This window comes from Myotis brandtii, unplaced genomic scaffold (assembly GCF_000412655.1).
Source record: "Myotis brandtii unplaced genomic scaffold, ASM41265v1 scaffold248, whole genome shotgun sequence".
In the NCBI taxonomy this organism is placed as follows: Eukaryota; Metazoa; Chordata; class Mammalia; order Chiroptera; family Vespertilionidae; genus Myotis; species Myotis brandtii.
The window spans coordinates 2,028,526-2,050,487 of NW_005359397.1; the positions used below are offsets into that span (position 1 = coordinate 2,028,526).

General features: G+C 41.2%; 2 protein-coding genes across 3 annotated transcripts in view; one reads left to right on the forward strand and one right to left on the reverse strand.

Moving 5' to 3' along the window:
- RPRD1A (regulation of nuclear pre-mRNA domain containing 1A) overlaps nucleotides 1-12,267 on the forward strand; it is a 40,363-nt gene extending 28,096 nt beyond the window's left edge. Inside the window, exon 7 of the mRNA XM_005867301.2 lies at nucleotides 8,825-12,267. Coding sequence (XP_005867363.1) covers nucleotides 8,825-8,974 — 150 coding nt within the window. The 3' untranslated portion in view covers nucleotides 8,975-12,267. The remainder of the gene's footprint in view (nucleotides 1-8,824) is intronic.
- A 3,370-nt stretch (nucleotides 12,268-15,637) lies between these two features.
- Nucleotides 15,638-21,955, reverse strand: LOC102240925 (chromosome unknown open reading frame, human C18orf21). 2 transcript variants are annotated; one of them, XM_005867303.2, is made up of 5 exons: nucleotides 21,736-21,952; nucleotides 21,635-21,657; nucleotides 19,074-19,273; nucleotides 17,975-18,174; nucleotides 15,638-16,074 (listed from the first exon to the last, which is right to left on the reverse strand). In XM_005867303.2, the coding sequence occupies exons 1-5, from the start codon at nucleotides 21,810-21,812 to the stop codon at nucleotides 15,921-15,923; spliced, it is 654 nt and encodes a 217-aa protein (XP_005867365.1). In that variant the 5' UTR covers nucleotides 21,813-21,952; the 3' UTR covers nucleotides 15,638-15,920. The 2 variants fall into 2 exon arrangements, with proteins under 2 accessions (XP_005867365.1, XP_005867364.1); XM_005867302.2 differs by lacking the exon at nucleotides 17,975-18,174 and having other exon boundaries at nucleotides 15,982-16,074; nucleotides 21,736-21,955.
- Between the last annotated feature and the right edge of the window lie 7 nt (nucleotides 21,956-21,962).

The window sequence follows — 21,962 nt, forward strand, 5'->3', positions numbered from 1 at the left end:
TATATTTTATTGATTTTTTACAGAGAGGAAGGGAGAGAGATAGTTAGAAACATCAATGAGAGAGAAACATCGATCAGCTGCCTCCTGCACATCTCCCACAGGGGATGTGCCTGCAACCCAGGTACACGCCCTTGACCGGAATCGAACCCGGGACCCTTCAGTCCGCAGGCCGACGCTCTATCCACTGAGCCAAACCAGTTTCGGCAATAAATTTTGATAATTTATTAAATGCTGGACACATACTACAGTAATGTGTTTTATATTCTAATTGCTAATAAGATTTTTTTTAAATAAATTTTTACTTATTTCAGAGAGGAAGGGACAGGGAAAAATAGAAACATCAGTGATGAGAGAGAATAATTGATCGGCTGCCTCTTGCATGCCCCGCACTAGGGATCAAGCCCACAACCCAGGTATGTTCTCCAACTGGGGATCCAACCGTGATCTCCTGGTTCGTAGGTCAACCACTGAGCCACGCCGGCCGGGTGCTAATGAAATTTTAGTTACCTCTTGACTTAGGGATATGTGTAACTAAACGTAGTTTGATTTAAAATGTGTGTGTATGTGTGCATGGAACATGAGAAAGATTATTGAATATGAGAAGAACGGGCATTCTTAACCTTTGAGTTGCCAACAGCTTTGAAAAATGCACATATGCACACATTTGTTTACAACTTCAATTGAATTAGGACTGCCTCTGTTTCCCATGGCTCACAGTTTAATGACCTGTTGATACCTAACCATTGCACAAAGGATGGGATTGATGTGGGTCCTGTATTACTTTCATTGTCTTCTTTCTCTGCTTAAAAACTTCTGCTTATTGCATTTAGATTCCCCTAAGCTAAGTGCATCAGTGTGGTCAGAACTAGACTTGGCATCACTTCATGGGAGGAAGCACTGGTCGTGTAGCTACTAGCATAGTGACATAGCTGGTATAATGTTAAGCTACACTAGATGTTCATGGAATGCTGGCTCAACCACAGCTGGATTTCTGTTCAGTTCTGGATTTCACATTAATAAAAGGAATTAACTTACCATAGTGTATCCAGAGGCAAGAACCAAGATGGCAAAAGAAATGGAAATCATACCTTGGGAGTATCAGAGCTCAGACTTATGGATAGGCATGAGTTATGTTAGGGCAAAAAGAACAGTGGATGTATTATATATGACAAAGATTATTCTGCCATTTAGAACTGCCTAATGTGAAAGGACTATTCAATAAAGTAGTTTCAGCCTCTGCCCTCTACATCTACAGCATATTCTAAACACAGTCCAACAGATTAACACAGTCCTCACAGATTAACATAAAACTCACCATCAAGGCTGATTTACCTCTGTTCCTCAGCTGATTAACCTCAGCTTTTTTTTAAAAAATATATTTTATTGATTTTTTACAGAGAGGAAGGGAGAGAGAGAGAGAGAGTTAGAAACATCGATGAGAGAGAAACATCAATCAGCTGCCTCCTGCACATCTCCCACTGGGGATGTGCCCGCAACCCAGGTACATGCCCTTGACTGGAATCGAACCTGGGACCTTTCAGTCCGCAAGCCGACGCTCTATCCACTGAGCCAAACCGGTTTCGGCTAACCTCAGCTTTTGAAAAAATTACAGCACATGCCAAAAGGCAAGCAACAGTCTGCAGAGATTTTTTTTTTTTTAAGTGAGAAACAGACTCATGTATGATACAAATTTTGGGATTACCAGACCAGGAATCTAAAATAACTGATTATTAATATGTTAACTCTTTGAAAAGTAGATACTGTACAAAAACAGTACATTTAAGTAGAGAGATGGAAATGGTTAAGGAAAATCTAGAAACTAAAACAAAAAACACTGACAGATGAAGAGTGCCTTTGATGGTCACTTCAATATACTGGACACTGGTGAGGAAAAACTCAGTGAGTTTGATGGTAGATCAGTAGAAACTTCCCAATCTGAAATGCAAAAACGAACAACCAAAAAGCCCAGAATATTCAAGAATTGTGGGACAATTTGGAAAGGTGTAACACACATGTACTTGGAATAGCAGAACAAATGAAGCAGAAGAAACATTTGAAGTAATGCCACGTATTTCCAAAATTAATGACAGACATCAAACCACTCATCAGGAAACAGAACATATGCCAGGCAGGACACTCTTGGGCATATTATATTCAACTGCAGTAAACCAAAGACAGGGAAAACCTTGAAAGAAGCCAGAAGGAAGAGACATCTTACCTATAGGATAAGAATTTCAGTGGACTCAGCAGAACCATGCAAGCAAGAAGAGAGTGGGGGTAAAAAGTGTTGAAAGAAAACAAACCTAGAGTTCTATAATCAAACAAGTGAAGGATAAAATGAGTTTGCTGCTGTTGGAGGTGGTCAAGAAGAGGTTCAAAGAAAATATTGGGTCTAATGTTTGCCTTTATATATAAATGGTCAGTTCTGGGAGATGGTAGTATGTATATCAGTGATTTTGAGGAATATTACAAACTAGATTCCACTCTTGGAGCTTTCCTCTGTACATGAGCATATTGAGGATTGCAGCAGGAATGTAGCAAAGACACATTTTTGCTCCCAAAACAGCCCAGAACCTCTAATATATGGCCTATTAAAATCTTGTGGAATATGTTCCATGAGACACCCAATTTGGGAAACACCAGATTAGCTGACCTTTATGACCCTGAGATCACGTGATTCTTTAATTACTGGATAATGTATGCTAAGGCAATGAGGCTAAGCAGTCACACAGAAAATGAAAGTAATGTAAATATAGCATGAGTAAGTCTAGTTCTTCATTTAAATATCAGCAAAAATAGGAACATGAATGTGATTGTTCCCAGATCCCATCTATGATATCACATTTATTTATGTCTCCTTAGACTCTTCTTGGCTGTGGCACTTTATTAGACTTTCCCTGTGCTTGATGTCCTTGATAGTTTTGGAGAACCTTACTTAAGGATTTTGCAGTATGTCCCTCAATTGAGATTTGTCTGATATTTTTCTCATGGACTAGAGTTAGGTGTTTTGGGAAGAAGACCACAGAGAGAAAGTGCCATTTTCATCACATTTTATCAAGAGTACATTCTGTCAACATGACTTACCAGTGTTGATGTGCCCTTGATTGGCTGGGGTAGTGTTTGTCAACTTCTCCACTCTAAAGTTAGTCCTTTTTCCCATTTTCGTACCTGGGAATAAGTTGCCATGTGCAGCTCACACATAAAGTGGGAATCCATTAAACTTTTCAAATATGTAATGCTTTAAGTGAACCTTTTTCAAATATCAAATTGCAATCCATTTTTTAATTCTCATAAGAATTTGGAGAGCAGATATTCTGAGTTGGTTAAGGATAATAGCTGAGTTATAGTCACAGCCCCCAAAGCATCTGTTGGGAAGGGTAGTGTTTCCTAAGGAAAAAAGTTCAAAATTTTCCAAATACTTGTAGATGCTCACTACTTCTTTCTAATTCACGTTTTTCTGCTTTTTTTCATTTCTTCCTGACACTGGGGACATTTCTGCATTCTGCTGTTAGCCTAATTCTCTTCCACTAGGTGCACATTGGAATTATGGGATGTGGTGTGAAACAATAATTCAGAAAACCACGTTCAATGTAAATGCACTTTTCCTGAAAAACTACAGAATGCAAAGTTTGACAAAATCATGGTTGATGGTGAATATACAGAAGATAAGAGTAGGTAAGGGTGAGGCAAAATGGTTGAAAATGATTGAAAAACACTGCCATGTACGCACTCATATAACCCTAATTGGCTCACACATCCCAAGGTTTTATTTTTTTTTAATTATACTTTTATTTCTTTTTCAAAAACATCTTTTTACAGAGGAAGGGGGGGAGACAGGAAAATACCAATGGTGAGAGAATCATTGATTGGCTGCCTCCTGCACACCCCACACTGGTGATTGAGTCAGTAACTTGTGCATGTGCCCTGACTAGGAATTGAATCATGACCTCCTGGTTCATAGGTCGAAGCTCAACCACTGAGGCACACTGGCTGGGCCATCTCAAGGTTTTAAATCGACTATTTGCTCATGATAAAGCCAAAATCTTTATTTCTATCCCAGAATGCTAGAACCGCATTTCCAAATGCTGCCAAAAGTCCCAAGGATAGCTCACTTTCCATGCTGGAATCTGTACTGTTTCCAAAGGAGTTTCTGCCTGTCTTTGCTCTCTGACATAATAGCACCTGCATCCAACCACTCATGGAGCCTGAACCCTTATCATTCTTCACATTGTAACCACAACCAAGTCCTGCTGAGCTTTCTCACTATACAGTTTGTCTTTTGAATGAAGTTAATGTACACACAGTATAGTTTGTGAAGCTCTGTTACTCTTGGCTTGGTTCAGGCCCTAAATCTGTCTTTCGTAAACAATGAAGTAAACTGGCTGGGTTTCTTCCTCAGATATATTCTCTTCTATACTATATCAACACTAATTCTCACAACTTAAATATGACCGTGTTTGGTAAGGAAATTGACATGGCACCATGCACTATAGTAATAGTAAATTGCCAGGCACATATTATGCCCTTTATTCTCTCTGCCCTTTTATTGTGCTGTTCCATTGACCTGAGTGTTCTTACCTCTCCTCACCTCTGAACCCCTTCCCTAAACTCAGTGGAGGGAAATCCTCCACTTTGTATATCATAGAAATGAGTTTTTGCCTCTGATGGAACACATCATACTTTATTTATTGTTTTTAAATATTTTATTGATTTTTTACAGAGAGGAAGGGAGAGGGATAGAGAGTTAGAAACATCGATGAGAGAGAAACATTGATCAGCTGCCTCCTGCACACCTCCTACTTGGGATGTGCCCGCAACCAAGGTACATGCCCTTGACCGGAATCGAACCTGGGACCTTTCAGTCCGCAGGCCGACGCTCTATCCACTGAGCCAAACCGATTAGGGCCACATCATACTTTATTAACTTGTTTGCTTGCCCATTAAACTGCTCTTCTATGTGAGGATTATGATTCATCTTTGTGTCTCCAGCATAGTGATGGGCACATACTCTGATAGATGTTCCAATGTTTGCTGACTGAAATGTGGTCAGTTGAGACCTTTGGGTTCAGAACAAATGACAATGCTATGTTTGAAAATTTTAAATAATATGCAGTAATGGCTAAAATCTCAGTAGAAGACTCAAACTGACACCCAAAATGTTGGTTGTAAAGAGTTATAAACAGTATGCTTATTTTTTATAGAATTGCTTTTGACCTTCTTGCCCATCACATATGTTATTCACTATAATACTTGCATTAACAGATATCAAATTGGCCTTCCCAGGAAGTCAGTTTAGAGTTGGGTGGAAAGTATTTCTATTGTTTGAGCTTGGTATCTACTGCATCTGGAAAGACCAGCTCACTTTTTCCTTTATCGATGTGAGTTTTATTAAAAGTGAATTTCTTAGTAAAGTAGCAGAACTTGGAATCCATTTTCCCATTAAAAACAGTACTATCAGTGGTACTTATGTTCTCAGGCTAACAAAGCCTCCCCAACTTTAACAGTTTTATTGACATATAATTCACATACCATGTAACTTACCCATTTAAAGTACAGTTTTTAAGTACATTCACAGGATCACTACAATCTATAATTTTAGAACATTTTTGTCTACCCTAAAGGAAACCATTTACCTATTTCCACACAAGCCCACCTCAAGCCCTAAACAACGACAGCTCTCGTTTCTGTGTCTAAATTTTTCTATTCTGGACATTTGATATACATGGAACCACACAGTATATATGGCCTATTTGGCTTCTTTCATTTAGTACTAGAGACCCGGTGCACGGATTCATGCAGGTCTCTCTGCTTGGCCTGCGAGGATCGGGCTGAAACCGGTTCTCCAACATCCCTCAAGGGTCCCAGATTGTGAGAGGGCGGTTCTTGGGAATTGGGCTCCCTCCTCTCTGGTTCCGACTGCGTCACTCAAGAACCAAAGCTGCCAAGTCACTGCAGGTCGGCAGCTCCTGTGTTGAGCGACTGCCCCCTGGTGGTCAGTGCACATCATAGCTACTGGTCAGAGCGTCTGCCCGTTGATCATTGTGTGTCATAGCTACCGGTTGGACAGTCGCTTATGCTTTTATATAATGTTTTAAAGGGCCTTCCATGTTGTAGCATATATCAGTATTCTGTTAATATTCATTGCTAAATAATATACTGTAGGAGATATACCATATTTTCTATTAATTGATGGATAGTTGGATTTTTCCCTACTTTTTGGCACTTAATCAGTTATATTGCAATGAACATGCACATATGAATTTTTGTGCGGACATACAATTTCATTTTTCTTATTTTTTAAAAGTAGAATTGCTAGGTTATGTAATAACTCTGGGTGACTTTGAGGAACTAACTGTTCCCCATGTTGGTTGGACGTCTTTACATCTCCACCAGCGATGCATTTAAAAAAATTTAGGACAGTGCCCTGGATTGTACAGTCAGGTAGTTATCAGGTTTCATCTACTTTTTCATCTTTAGGCTAACGTGAGACAGTTTACCACTGCTACTGAAACCTCCTGTCTTTAAGATGACTTTTGTTTCTATTTGAGAAAGCATGATTGCACAGGTTTATGAAGGATGATCTCATAAAGAGGGTTAAATGAGGTTATTTTAATGCCTAGCACATAATAGATGTTTAGAAGATTGCAGCTTTTGTTACGTTTACCGGTTTTTTTTTGTGTGCAGTGTATACCAGTTGGCTGAGGGCTTTTAATTGCCATCTTTTTTTGTTATTGTTAATTCTCACCAGAGGATATTTTTTTCCATTGAGTTTTAGAAAGGAAAAGAGAGAAGGGGAGAGAGAGAGACAGAAACATCGATGTGAAAGAGACACATCGATTCGTTGCCTCCCGCACTCACCCTGCCCAGGGCTGGGCATCGAACCTGCAATCTGGGTACATGCCCTTAACCAGGAATCAAACCATGACCCTTTAGTGCTCAGGCCGACGTTCTAACCACTGCACACACTGGCCAGGGTGCCACATATCATTTGAATGAAAGGATTAAGAGAAATCAATCATTGAAGAACATCTTATCTGGATGCTAGAGATTAAGATGGGCAGTAGTGACCACTAAAGCCGTATATGACACTTCTCAAAACATTCGGCCTCGAGAGGCAGAGAGTAGTTGCTTTTAGCACATTTAAATAGCATCTAAGTATTTTGTGCTGACCCCAGAGCGTTTTAGGTCTTATTTATTTAAAAATGATTCAGCTAAGAATGAGACAGATGGAGACGTGTGTATACCTTCATACTCGCATGTCCTAAGGAAGAGGCATGTGCTGAGTATGGAGATGTGTGAGACCCGCTGAGACATGCAGCTCTGATGTGAAATGCCCTGGTGCCCATCTTCTGCATGTCACTGTGCTGCTCTCCTGGAATCTACCTGGTGTTTGTGTGCGTTGCTGGTGAAGGGGGAAAGGGAAGAGGAAAACCGTGTCTTGAGATTATGGCTCCCTATTAAGCTCTCTCTTATTTATTCTTTGTTGCTCTTCATAATAGATTAGAAATGCAGGGACATGTAAGACATGGCAAGGATTTACTCCTCTCCCATGTGCCCAAAGCTATCCTTGACTTATCCAGCCTCAACCTTGCCTGCTTTGTCTGCCAGTGTGCCCAGCTCCCAATGTGTCAGAACCCCCCTTTCCCTCATTCTGTTAGATCAGTTGGGTTATGGTAATTCTGACTAACCCCTTTCCCCAGTTGTAGTTATTCTTTGAAAGAGAAGGGTCAATCGTACAAAGAAATCTTACTAGTTTATTAAATTTTAGGCAGAAAAACTGCGGGGAAGTGGCTCACAATTCTGTGTATCAGCATCATTTTTTTTTTTTTTTTAAGAATTTTTGTGAGTTTATTTGAGCCAAACTGTCGACATATGCCGGGAAGCAGAACCTCAACAAATTGAGATAATGCTCTGGAGAATGTAGGGGCTACATCTGTATTTATACACTGCAACCAAAGGAGGAACATAGGTGGGCCACATGAAATCCATTGGTGATAGATTAAGGAGGAGGGATAAGCAAAGCAGGGAAACCCCTGGGATTGGATAAAAAGTAAAATGATGGACACATACTTAGGTGGGTGCAGGAACAATTAACATGATAATGAAGGAATTTGTGGTATCTGTCCTGGGGCCCAGCACATTTGGTTGTGCCCCAGGGGCTCCAGATAAAGGGAAGTCACAAGTTACCCAGACATTTCAAGGTTATGTTATCATAGATGCAAAAAGACAGATAGGCTCAGTTAAGGTAAAGGTTGACCTTGTCAGTGAAGATACTGGCCTAGGACGTAACTGCCCACCATAACTGCTTTTAGTTAAAGTTTAATTTCAGACCATCCTTGGTGGTTACTTTAGGTCTCCGAGTTTGCAAGACTGCCATGCAGGCCTTATCAGCATCATTTTTAGGCGCTTTTACAAAGTTCACAAGTTGTGGACCCACTTCCAGAGATTCTCACTTAATTGACATGGAGTGGGGCTGGAGTTCTCTTGAAAAATCTGAGTTCCCTAGGTGATTCTGATATGCAATCGGGGCACATTCCAAAGGCAGCCGATTGATGTTTCTCTCTCACATCGATGTCCCCCCGCCCCTCGCTCCCTCCCTCTCACTTCTTTCCCCCTTCCTCTCTCTAAAATCAATAAAATAAATTTTTAAAAGATTGTGGCTTTTTATAAGAATAACAGAGTTTACCTGGTTGTCTATTGCCAAAGTCTCTTTTGATCCTAAATCTCACATTGTAATAATCGTTTTTTTTTATTCAGCATTAACTGAGTGTATAGCACTTCTCTGAACTGCCAGAATTCTAATGAAAAGTATTTGATGTTACAGGAATACAAGCGCAAGTTAGCCAGAGTTTCCCTGGTGCGCAAAGAACTCAGGTCCCGGATCCAGAGCCTGCCGGACTTATCTCGATTGCCCAATGTCACTGGCAGCCACATGCACCTGCCCTTCGCGGGGGACATCTACAGTGAAGATTGACCAGTCTCTTTCCAGGGCCCAGGACTGTGTGGGAGATGGAGACAGGTTAGGTGGATAGTCCTGTAGCGTTATTTTTGTATATTGTTGAGAGAGTGACACTAACAAACAAAAAAATGACAAGTAATTTATAAAATTGTTTAAAATGTTGGTTTGTTTACTATTTTATTGGTAAGTTAACATGAGTTAGATTAAACAAAGTGATCTCTGTGTATTAATAAGCTCACAAATAGTGGTTATTTTCAAAAGCTCTTTTGTAAATTTTTTTGATCCAGGGCCTTGTGAGAAATTCCATGTTTCTATTTCTTTATGTATTTTCAGATGCTTTTCTTTGTTTCCTTCAGTATCTAATCACTATATAGTATGTCATTCCTGAAGGGTAAGAGTTAATCAGGACTTGGTTGAGACTTAATTATGGTATAATTAGGACTTGATTGTAGAAGGGACTAAATGTTTTAACTTAATCTTCACCCTTCTTCCCGAACAAAATATCATTTGTGTGCCTCTCAATGCCTTTGATTCCTTATTCCTTAGATGTCAGTAATTTAACACTAACCATGGATGTAATTTTTAGGGTCAAATCAGAGCACCATAGGGGTTCCATTCCAGCTGCCAGCGTAGAACATGAGGAGTGTTAAGTAGGGGCCCCTTGATTAAACTGTTTAGAAATAGTTGATCAGAGTAATATGAAATGCTTGGGAAATGTTGTAATGTTGACGTTTTGCTAAGAGGACAGCTTTCATTTCGCCAGATCAGTCTTCTTTTTACATATTGATCCCTTTAACATAAAGCCATCTGAGGGACTAAAAGAAACAAAATAGTGATACTTTTATTATTCCTATAGCCTTTAACTTTAAAAGCAATGGTATTTTTAGCTCTAATATCTCAAGGACACAATATTCATTAATGTTCAATAAAGTAGCCTGGAACATTTTTAATGTTTCCTTAAGGTTTTTGAATGACTGTATATTTGGAAATAAGGCAGTGCTGCACTACAGGGTAGATCTGGTAAATACTATATTTGTATATTTAGAATTACCAAAACAAATGTACTTTTACCTTTCAACTTAACCCTGTGTGTTAGAGCAGTTGCATGCTCTCCTGCTTTCTTCTTAAATCACATTGTTAAGCTGTGGATTTGTACTCAATAATGACTTAGGATAAACATTTTTTTCATTCATTACTTTACATATTAGACATTTTCCTTTTTGTTGTAAGCAGATTCAAATTAGATAGTCAATAAAACATCTTTAAATCCGCAAGCCAATTCTGTCTCACTAGTCTGAATGGCTTCACTCTTTCTTCCTCAGTATGAGAGAGTATAAAAAGAATTTATATGTGAAGAAGGCAAATCTTTATTTTTAATAGCCAGTAGTTCTGGAAACAGTGCTTCTAACAATTTAACCTTTCTCCAAAGCAGACACATGTAAGTGGTTCCCATTCATCTGGCTTCTAGTCCAAAGCTTTTTAGTTACCTTTTGGGAGTTGGGGCACATGTTCTCACAGAAACAATTATAGTTAGGTTCCGTGTGAACACCACCACAGAAAACTCACTGGGAACCTAACCCACTTAATCATGGATATAATTCATGTTGACATAATTAATGTAGTTGACAAATGATGTGCAGTAGTCAGACTCACACATTGGGGTGTCTGTCTTGTGTCCCCCTGTCCCCCTGTAGGATATGTAAGAAAAAGATTCAGCTTGGTAGATGTGTGTAACAAATACACAATTATAAAAACCTAGTTATAACTGTTTTGAAAGTGTATCATGTAAGTTAGATTTTTTTTGTTAAAGTGAAAGCAAAAACTTGTATATTAATTTATTTTCAAACTCTTAACCTTATTTATGATATGCTAAAGTGGTGATTTATTCGTTCAAAATATATTTTTTTTCCACTTAAAACTAATTTATAAACTGTGTATGCCTGGGAAGCTTTGAAATCTATTAGAAATTTGTTGAAATATTTTCACCATTTAAGACAGACTTCTGACTTAGATACTGATTTTAATGCCAGTGTCTACTCTAAATATTTATTATAAAAATGCATTATTTTTTTAAAGAGCTTGATGCAATTTGTGATAAGTGATAGTACTCAACCTGAATCTGAACCCCAATCCCACCCTATGACCAATCCTTCTCAAACCTTTGGTTGTTGGTTAATTCACTGACTGTGAACACAAATGATATGGTGTGGTTTAGAAGTTACATTTTCAGCCTTATGACAGTTAAAACATGGTAAGCCCTTTAGTAGTAAGTAGTCTTTTTTTCTAAAAGGTAGACTACTTCTCAAGAAATGGGCTTAGATGTGGGTATTGTAATACCAAATTCTAAATCATGAGCATTTTCTCCACTGTGCATGTGAGGCAAACCATGTATCTGAGTGCAGTTTGGCCTGGCCCCTCAAAAGAAAAGTGTAACACCCCACTAACACGGGTGCTGTAGTGTGAATGGATACCATCACTCTTTTCTCCACAAACAGTGACAGCTGTCTGGAGTGGCAGTCTGAGCAGATTCCCTGGCGTTCCCTCTGCTCCTTCCATCACTACAGTAAGTAAAGAACCACGTGGGCAGCCGGGAGTCAGATGGCTGTGCTCAGTAGCCAGCCTCCCCTCTGGGAAAAGAGTCCAGATGCAGCTGTTCTGGCACCTTCTCTCACAGGCACTCTGAACCATCAGGGCTTTTCTATAGGAACTCCTTCAGAATCAACAAAAGCTGGGATGACTCAGCTATCTTGATTTGCAAGATTAAAAGAACAAAAACTAGGTTGTCAGTTGTCACTGTAGATGAGCAACACTCAATCTATGAGTGATTGAACTGGTTCTGAGAAATCTTTAGAATGTCCTTTCTGAAATTTCCATTCTAAAAATTGACATTATATGAAATAACATAAGCTACTAAACTGCTTTGTAGTCTATTAAGAAATAGCTCCTAAAGGTAAAATATTGTTTCATAGTTGTTGCGCTATATGAAGCTTTTTTAAAAAGTGTAAACCCAGTTCTCTGTGTTGAAAGGGAGCATTGAGTTACCTACTGAATTTATACAGAGGATTTGTTTCCACCTGTAATTCCAGCCATCCACACGAGTGTTCTTTTTTAATTTTTTTGTTTTTTTTATAAGTGAATGCAAAGTTTATTGGGAGGGGACCCAAGTGGGTTGCCGCACATATGAGTGTTCTGACGTGGCAATAGCACATGGGAAGATGAAGTTTCCCTGTTTCTTTACCCCTATTTGTTTGGCTTTATCTGATGACAATATAAAATGTTCTTAATAAAGTTTTATGTTCTTTTTGAAATGTGTAGCTTATTTTTGTGAATCTGATTGATCAGATATAGGGTGGGGAGGGAGTGATTAATGGACTGGGAGGGAAGGAAAGTATTGGAAGTATTCAGCGACGGAAGTGGAGAAACTGCTGAAGGAGATTGCTTTTGCTTGGCCAGTGGTTCCCAAACTTGAGAGAACATCAGAATCACCCAGGGGGCTTATTAAACCAGAGCTCTGGGGTAAGGTCTGATTGTTTGCATTCCTAACTATTTGGTGCTGATACCACTGGGACTATATTTTGACAACCATGCTCTAGACCAACTTTTGAGGTCCATGACTTGCTTGACAATTTAAAATTCCAGGCAATTCCAGGAGATATGATAATAAAGTATGGGTTTTACAGTTCATTATATAGCAAGTTCCTTATGGGCAGAGGACAAGACCAAATCTTCTGTTGTGACCTCCTGCTCAGTAGTGCTTAAGTGCTTTTGAATAAACAGACTCACTAGTAGTTTGAACTCCTTCTTTGGAGCCCAGGACCTCTCACCACACCTTGCATTTAGAGCACAATGGGGGAATACTTGAAATCTGGGAATCTCTGGCAGTGTTGGCCAAATTTCTTTGATAAAACTCACTTGGGACGTTTGCATATGGCCACATACCAACTGAATCAGAACTTTCTGTGATTCTTATTTAGAAATTCTGGGAGATGTAGTCCTCTTGGCCAGTGCTTCAGTTCTCCATTCCTGGATGGGAGAATTACTTAGCTCTATATACTGTATATGTAATTCCAAGATACTAAAGCAAAAACCCAAAGCATGGATGCTAAGCATTCTGAACTTAGGAAAAGATCTTTATGTGAGCTTTGTGTGATCTTTTCCTAAGTTCAGAATAAATAATGAAACAACTAATCTGAAATGACCATGATCTAATGATCTCTCTGGAGAGATTACATTTTTAAACATTAAGGATTCAAAGACATACTTTAAATATAAATTACTAGAGGCCCGGTGCACAAAATTTGTGCACTCAGGGGGGTCCCTCAGCCCGGCCTGTGCCCTCTTGCAGTCTGGGACTCCTTGGGGGATGTCCACCTGCTGGCTTAGCCCCGCTCCCCAGGGGATCGGACCTAAGCTGGCAGTCAGACATCCTTCTGGCAGCCCAGGAGCCCTCGGGGGATGTCCACTTGTCAGCAGGGAGCAGTCCTAAGCTGCAGTCAGACATCCTTAGCGCTGCTGAGGAGGCGGGAGAGGCTCCTGCCACCACTGCTGTGCTGGCAGCCATTAGCCTGGCTTGTGGCTGAGCAGAGCTCCCTGTGGGAGCGCAATGACCACCAGGGGGCATCTCCTGCATTGAGTGTCTGCCCCCTGGTGGTCAGTGTGTGTCACAGTGACCAGTCATGTCTTTCTACTGTTAGGGTCAATTTGCATATTACCCTTTTATTATATAGGATAGAGGCCTGGTGCATTGGTGGGGGCCGGCTGGTTTGCTCTGAAGGGTGGTGTCCCGAAGGATGGGGGTCCCAGTGGGGTGCCTGGCCAGCCTGGGTGAGGGGCTGATGGCTGTTTGCAGGCTGTTCAAGTCCCCCAGTGGGGACCCTCACCCTATGGGTGTGTGGCCAGCCTGAGTGAGGGGCTGAGGGCTGTTTTCAGGCTGCCCACAGCCCCTTCAGGGTGGGGGTTCCCATTGGGGTGCCTGGCCAGCCTGGGTGAGGAGCTGATGGCTGTTTTCAGGTTGGCCATGCCCCTCGGCGACCCAAACTCCCAGCCTCTCCTTTTTTTCTTTTTTTCTGGGATTTATTTACCTTCTATAATTGAAACTTTGTAGCCTTGAGCGGAGCCCAGGGCCAGCCAGGGCAGGTGGGAAGCTTGGCTTCCTCCATCGCCAGGGGCAACCCAAGCCTCTTGGCTCACTCCAGCTCTGTGGCCGCCGCCATATTAGTTGGGTTAATTTGCATACTTGCTCCTGATTGGCTGGTGGGTATGGCTTGAGCATAGCAGAAGGACAGTTAATTTGCATGTTTCTCTTTTATTATATAGGATATCTATATCCTATGCATATGTGTATAACTGCATATTAAAGTTAGTAAGAAAGCCCGTGCCAGTTTGGCTCAGTGGATATAGTGTCAGCCTGCCAACTGGAGGGTCCCGGGTTCAATTCAGGTCAAGGGCATGTACCTTGGTTGCAGCCTTGATCCCCAGCCCTGGTCGGGGAGCATACGGGAGGCAACCAATCAACGTGTCTCTCTCACATAGATGTTTCCCTCTGTCTCTCCTTCTATTTCTCCTCCTCCCTTCCACTCTCTCTAAAAATCAATGGAAAAATATCCTTGGGTGAGGATTTACAAAAAAAAATTAGTAAAAAAATATTCTCTAAACGGATAGGCCTGAAAAGATAAGTATGAAAGATTTCATATCAAGGCAAGGTTTTATGTCCATACTATAATTTTAATATTCTCTTTAGAGATGCCCAAAGACCCTTCTGCCAAATAGAAAAGAAAGTCAAGAATACATAGTGTCCTTTATTTGCCACTGAGGTAAACAGCTCCCGGCCTAGGAGTTCCTACTTTTACTCCTTCTTACTTCCCAGTCATGCAGTTGGAGAGGATGTTAGTTCTAAATCTAGTGTGAACAAGTGGGCTAAGGAATTTGAATTTAACTACCATAATTGAGGAATATTTGCAGAGCTTGTGCTACGTGCTGGGCAGGGAACTAGGTGCTGAGATCACCTAGACATGCAAAGAGCTCACAGGCAGTTAGGGACAGTCAAGCAGGAAACTACAGGGTCACCAGCACTGTAGGAAGAGTGGCCCTCAATGCAGTGGGGCTGGAGTAGATGGCATTCTCCAGAACCATGTGCAAAGGCCCATGGCCGGCAAGAAGATGGTACATTCCAAGAACAACAGAGCTCATATGCCTGGGTAAGTGAACAGAAGAGCAGAGAGTTCAAGAGAAACATGTTCCAGTGCGAAGTTAGCCAGAAAGGTACAGTATCTACTGTGACCATGCTGTGGACATGAAGGGAAGACCCAGCTGCTGCAGCCTGTGGCCCGCAGTCTCAGAATGATGACTCTCACCAACCCTCTTTGATGACACTAGTTAGTGTAATTTCACTTTACATGACTACAAGACTAACTCGCTAATAACCTTGGCCGCCCAGTTTACCAAGCCCTAATGGAAGAAAAATAAGTTTTAAACTTGTAGCAACAGAAGGCTTAGAAACAGATTATAGTTTAAAATATCTACATTCTTTATTTAAAGGTGTGTTTTTTCAAAAACAAACAGACAAACATGTTGAGCCCAGGCTGGTGGCTCAGTTGGTTGAGCATTGTCCTGTACACCACAAGGTCAGTGCGATTCCTGGTCAGGGCATATACCCAGGTTGAGATGCTTATGGGAGGCAATCGATCGATGTTTCTCTCCCTCTCCCTTCCTCTCTAAAATCAATAAACATATATTTTTTTAAAATTACCTACAAGGACCTTTCATATGTTTTTGATTCTCAGAATCACCCTGGGGATAGGCAGGTTTTAATTATTCATTCTAATGAGGTATTTTCTCCATAAATACAGAATACTGCCAAGAAAAGTTTGCTGTTAGACCCTAGTTTTTAAAAAGCTGTTTTTCTGGTAACTTTAGTTTCAGAAATTGCATTAAACATTTCTTATTTCCACAAGTTCATCCTTTACAAAGAAGATAAGAAATTTCTGAAGTCCACCTTTGAATTCTTTTTGGATTCACTCTGGCTAAGTAACATTTTTAGTTGAGAGAAGTGTTTCTTTGTTTTGTTCACATTTTTTGAGGAGCAAGTGGGTGTTGAGTGTCCAGATGTGGGTGTTCTGAAAAGAAACATAAAACTACACTTAGGAATACTGACAAAGGACAATTTAAAAAGTGTTCTTCCTGCTTAGCCTAAATGACTGCTATCAGACACGTTTTCCACTCTTCTGTATTATGGCCATATATGAGCAGTGGCTGTACCCAGCAGTCACTCCCAAAAACCTCCTCACTAAGTAGGCTACAAGCAACATTTAGTTGGTATATTGGGTGGTTCTGGAAGCTTCTATCACACCTGAAAGAGAAGGCTAAAGGTAAAGTGTCATCAGGTTTGAGTTCTCTTTAAGTCTGACATCAAGACTCATGACAAAGCTAAGCAATGACTTTGAAGGATCTCAACCTACACATGTAGGTACCATTCCGTTGTATCTTCCCCAGAATGGAAGCTCCACGGGGCAGGCACTCTGTACTAATTGTATAGTCCAGTGCTTTCTAACAGTGCCAGGCACAGAGGAGGCCCTCTATATATATTCACTCCATAAATGATTCCCCATCTGGTATGTGTATATTTACGCCTCATTCTATTTTATTCTTTCCAATTGTGTTTTATCCCAAACCTTTATTTGGGGTTTGTCAGCCTGACCCCTCTTCTGCCTCCCCATCTATAAGATAAATGTGAAATATTTTTCTCAGTCCTGCATGTCTAAGAAGCAGTCTGGTCTAAATGCAAGTGAATTCTTTTAAATACACCAAATTTTCTTTTATCTACTTTTATCCAATAAAGTGGAAACTTCCATGATGAATTCCTATCATACCAAATAACAAAACAATTAAATTAAGAATATAGAGAAAACTGGCCTTGAAATTTAATTCTTTTTTTTTTTTTCTCTTTCTAAGTTTTATTTTTATTTTTTTTTTAATTAATAAATCTTTTATTGTTCAGATTATTACAGATGTTCCTCTTTTTTCCACCATATCTCCCCTCCACCAGGTTCCCACCCCACCCCATGCCCTTACCCCCTACCACTGTCCTCATCCATAGGTGTAAGATTTTTGTCCAGTCTCTTCCCACACCCCCCACACCTCCTTCCCCCCAAGAATTATCAGTCCATTCCCTTTCTATGCCCCTGCTTTGAAATTTAATTCTTATCCAATAAATCCAACATTAAAAAAACTCAATTCAGAAAGCAGAGAATCCAGTCCTTCCTGAATTTTGTTAAAGCGTGCCCAGTCATAGTTAACTCAGTATCATTTGACAAATCCCTATTTAGTTACATCTCCACAGGAATTTATTAGAGAAACTAACAAGAACAAAGATTTAGAGCAGGAAAGTAAATGGTGAGTTGTTCAGTTTTGCTGACACACAGGATACATTAGGCAAAGTAACACAGGCAGACAGATTGATGCCAGGCAGTGAGGGCTGGAGAGCCTGCTGCATGCCCCAAATGGTGCTTCTAATCATAGCTGTGATTCAGGAGATCAGACAGGAAGATTCATCAAAAGAGGAATAAAGACCTGAAGAGAGAGCGGCAGTAGGGATGTAAACACCATGAAAGTAGGACAATAGAAACTGGCAGCTGACTGGACAAGGACCAAGGCAGTGGTTGTCAACTGAACTTGCCATTTCAGGTCAGAATGTCTAAAAGGGCATGTTTATTCACAGAATAAGGAACTTAAGGAGGATGGGCAGGTTTGAGTAGTTAGCCGTGGGGACCTGTAGGGGGTGAAGTGGATATATTTAGCATGCAGCTGGGAACAGGGAGAGGTTGCAAGTAGAGAAATTTGCCTTGAAGTCATACAGAGGTGACAATGAAAGCTATAGGAGAATATGAGACTAGAGAAGGAAAGGGTATGGAGGAAAAAAGAGGGCCAAGGCAAGTTTGGGCATGTACATAAGAGGAAATTAGAAGAAATACTCAGGAGTTAACACTGGCAATTCAAATAACTTAATGAATTAATTACCTGAAAGTCAATGCTGGGCTCTTGCCTTTGGAACCAGACACCCTGTGATTTAGGTTTGCAGAACCTAGAGACTTTCTCTCTGGGGTCTTCAGGCTGAGTTTCCTCGCAGGAGTGGCAGGATTGCTCCTCAGTGCTGACAGAAAGCTTCTGCTCTTTCCATGATGTTTCACTGTTTTGTTGCATGTTTTACAAGTAATCAACTGCCATAAAAAGAAGACATACATGGCATGATTTCTCTTAAAATTTAGTCCAATAAAGTACATGTTCCTTAAATTCTTATATGCAAGGGAGCAGACCAGGTACTACAGGGTAACAGAGGCTGAACTCAGGGAGCTTGTAATCTTGCAGCAGGAATCAGATCAAACACAAATTTAAAATGAGAAAATCTCCAATAAAAAATGAATGGCTAAACTTGTGTATTTAATTTAAAACACCTTTTAAAGATAATAAAGTCTCTACTTTCTCAATGTAAAACCATGTGTGTGGGTTATGGAGGAGACTGGGAATAATACCCCTTAATACCTGGATGATTCAATGTATCTTCTGATACTCGTCTCTATTAATAACCCACAAGTAATTTGATTTTGGTTGTTTTATCCATTTTATATCCCCAATACTTAGCATTATATGGCATAAGATAGACCCTCAATAAAGGTTTAATGAATGAACATAAGATGTACTTACTTTTGTTGGGCATAAACGTAAATACATACTCTGACATGGAAGAGGGGATGACTGAAAAAGTGACAAATGCCTAACAAATAAGCTACTGTTGTTTGAAGAAAAGGACCATTAACTGAAAAAATAATTTAGTGGTAGCTGCAGTTCAGGTGAAGTCACATTGGTCTGCTCAAGAAATCCTCCAATTTGTAAAAATAATTGTGCTCAACAATGAGATCTGGGAACAACTGAGAGCTCGTGATATGTGATTTTAAGTAATTGTAAAAAGCAAAAATAAGCTGTACACTTGCTGAAACAGTAATCACTAGGAAAAAAATGTATATTTTTTGCCAATTTCAATATACTACTACAAATCTCTGAGTTATGTTCAGGCTGATTCTCTTCATTTTGAGTGAAAGTCTGGAAACTGAAATCTTACCAGTACACTTTTGGAGTCTTTGTACTTTTTCACAATTTTTGCTTCTTTAAAACTGAGTGTACAATTTCTTGCTTCTCGATTAAGAAGTTTCTGTATTCTTGGTGTCAGTTTGGGCTTGGGTTTGAGGCGTACTCGAGAATTATCCAGAATCAGCAACTGGAAACAGTATGGGCATGTTTCTTCAAAAGTGCTTTTAGCATCTAAAATTATAGAAATGAAACTCATGATTCAATAAATTAGAATACTTTTTTTTACCTCAAACTGCCAATTTTATAAATGTAAAAAGGAAAGGTATATTATTATTTAATATAAGCAGATATACATTATCCTTAAGCAAACTCAAACTATGAGAATTTATTAAAAGATAAACTGGCGATGATTTATTTTGCAAAACACTATCACTGTTTCCATTCATTCCTTTTAGCAACAGACAGGTAATTCCCCACTCTCTTGCTCCTTACTTGTACTGAGTATAAAAGGCTGCATGTCTCACCTATTTTTCAAACACATTGATCACAAAATATAAAAGTTTACTATGACTTTCTTTCTTTTTAAAATAATTTTGTGGCTTGTGGGCTGGGCTTTGTCTGCAGGTAGCTCTCTCAGTATAAAGTAACAGACAACAGACTTGCCCAGACCCTTTATGCAATCAAGAAAGCATTCCCTGACCAGGCTAGGATGTGGAGACACAAATATGGGAGTGAAAGAGTTGCTCTCTTTAAAGAACTCACGTCTGGGAGCCCTAAACAAATGAAGGTAAGACTGGTAAGAACTGTAACAGAATATGATGTAAATGCCCTGGAAATTATTAAGCTGCATGGACCAGCCAACCACACTTCAAAGAGAAGGCTTGTCAAAGTTTGTCATGGATGACTATACATTCTATCTACATTTGGAGATGGCACCCATGAAAGGTAAGGAGCTTTCCGGGAGAAGTACAGTGAAAAAGAAAGCATGGCTATGGAGGGAAAGGGGAGGGCATGAAGGTGATGCAGCTGAAAAGGAAGGTGAGCACAGCATCTATTTATTCAGTGAATATTTTTTTTTAAATAATATTTTTATTGAGTTCAGAAAGGAAGGGAGAGGGAGAGAAAACATCAATGATGAGAGAGAATCATGGATCGAGCCTGCAACAGGGCATGTGCCCTTGGCTGGAATTGAACCTGCGACCCTTCAGTCCGCAAGCCTCTAGCTACTGAGCCAAACCAGCCAGGGCTATTCAGTGAATATTTACTGGTGAGCAATGTGCTAAGTCCTCGGGACACAACAGCACTACAAAGAGCTAAGCACCATGCTTGCAACTCATCTCTGCCAACTGTAAAATTCATTCCTATTTATTGAGTGACTGTTAAGTGTCAGCACTGTTCTCAGAGCTGGAGACACAGCAGTGAACAAAGGACAGTTTGTGGAAAAAGACAATAAATATAACAACAGCTAATGTTAAGTGCTGGGAAGAAAAAACAAAGGCAGGAAAAGTAAATGGGGAGTGGGGATGGAGCTGCTGTAATCCTAAACAAGGCAGCCAGGGAAGGCTTGGCGGGGGGTGGGGGTGGGGGGTGTGTGTGTGACATTTGCAGAGACCACAGGAAGTGAGGGCCGAACCCAAGCAGACATGTGAGGTCAGGCAGGAGGAAGGGTGAAGGCAGTGAAACAGCCTACTGTGGTTCGAGTTAAGTGAACAAAAGGGAGAGCAGGTCAGAGAGATGACGCCACCTGTGATGTGAGGCTTTGTCCTCCCTTTACAAGATTTTCACTTTCACTGTGAGATGGGAAGTTGAGAGCTTGTGGCAGAGAAGGGACATGCTCTGGCGTAAGCTTTTACCAGGCTCACTTTGGCTGCTGGACTGAGAATGGCCTGCGTAAATGCATGGGAGCTGCTGGCAATAACCTGGGAGAAAGACTGGTGGCTGGGACCCGGCCTTAGATAGCTGTGGTGAGAGGCGGCTAGAGGACGGATATATTGCAAAACCAGGGCATGTTGGTTTGGGAAGGGAGTCAAGAATGGCTGATTACAAAGAGGAGTTATTATTTGCTGCAATGGGAAGACTTGTGTTGGGGGATAAAGCTTGGGTTTTGCCTTCAGAGACATTCAAAAGTTGCAAGAAGGCATCAGGATGTGTCTAGAGCCTGGGGGAGAGGTCTGGGTTTGGGGGTATAAATTTGTAAGTGCTCAGGATACAGCATTTAAAAGCCATGAGACTGGATGACAAACTGTCACCCAGGAGGTGAGTGCAGCTAGAACAGAGGTCCCAGGGCAGAGTCCTGGATGCTCCAACATTGTAGAGATTGGGGAAGCCAGGAGGGACGTTACGGCAGCTCGAGACGGACTGGCTAAAGAGGAAGGAGAGCTGTGAAGTCAAGTGAGGAAACTGTTTCGAGAGACTGGTCAAGGTGTCCAATCCCGCTAATAGGTCAGGCCAGGCCAGGCCCATGAAGCCCGGGAAGGGGCGCGCGGCAGTGGGGGGATCAGGTTTTTCTCGTCGCTCATTCTGAGTGCTACGCGGGACGGAGGGGCGCGGGCGAGGCGAGCCTGACCCGCAACCCACGGGCGTTCTCCTTACCGTGTGACGAACTGAAGGCCCAGCTGCAAAAGAGAAAGAGGCCGTGAGGAACGCGGGCACACCACCCCGCCGCGCTCCCGCTCCCCGCGTCCCGGCCTTACAGGAGATAGCGGGCCTGGCCCGGGCAGCGAGCCTGCAGTTTCCGCGCCGCAGCCTCGAGGTAGTGCTTCTGCCTCATCGCCACCACAGTCCCACCGAGACACAAGGAGACTCCGGAAGCTGGGCTCCCGGCGTGGCGGACTTTGACGTCCGGATCCACATTCCGCCCGGAAACGGGCGCCCTCGATGAGGCGTTCCGGTCGCTTTGGCTCTGTCCCACGCGGTCCGG

Bases quoted from the DNA above. Each gene is read 5' to 3' on its own strand.
- LOC102240925 (XM_005867303.2), bottom strand. From the start codon at position 21,812: ATGAGGCAGAAGCACTACCTCGAGGCTGCGGCGCGGAAACTGCAGGCT. The intron at 21,658-21,735 runs GTAAGGCCGGGA...TCTCTTTTGCAG, and splicing joins GGCCAGGCCCGCTATCTCCT to CTGGGCCTTCAGTTCGTCAC. The intron at 16,075-17,974 runs GTAATTAATTCA...GTTTCTTTTCAG, and splicing joins AGCCCAGCATTGACTTTCAG to AACACCCACATCTGGACACT.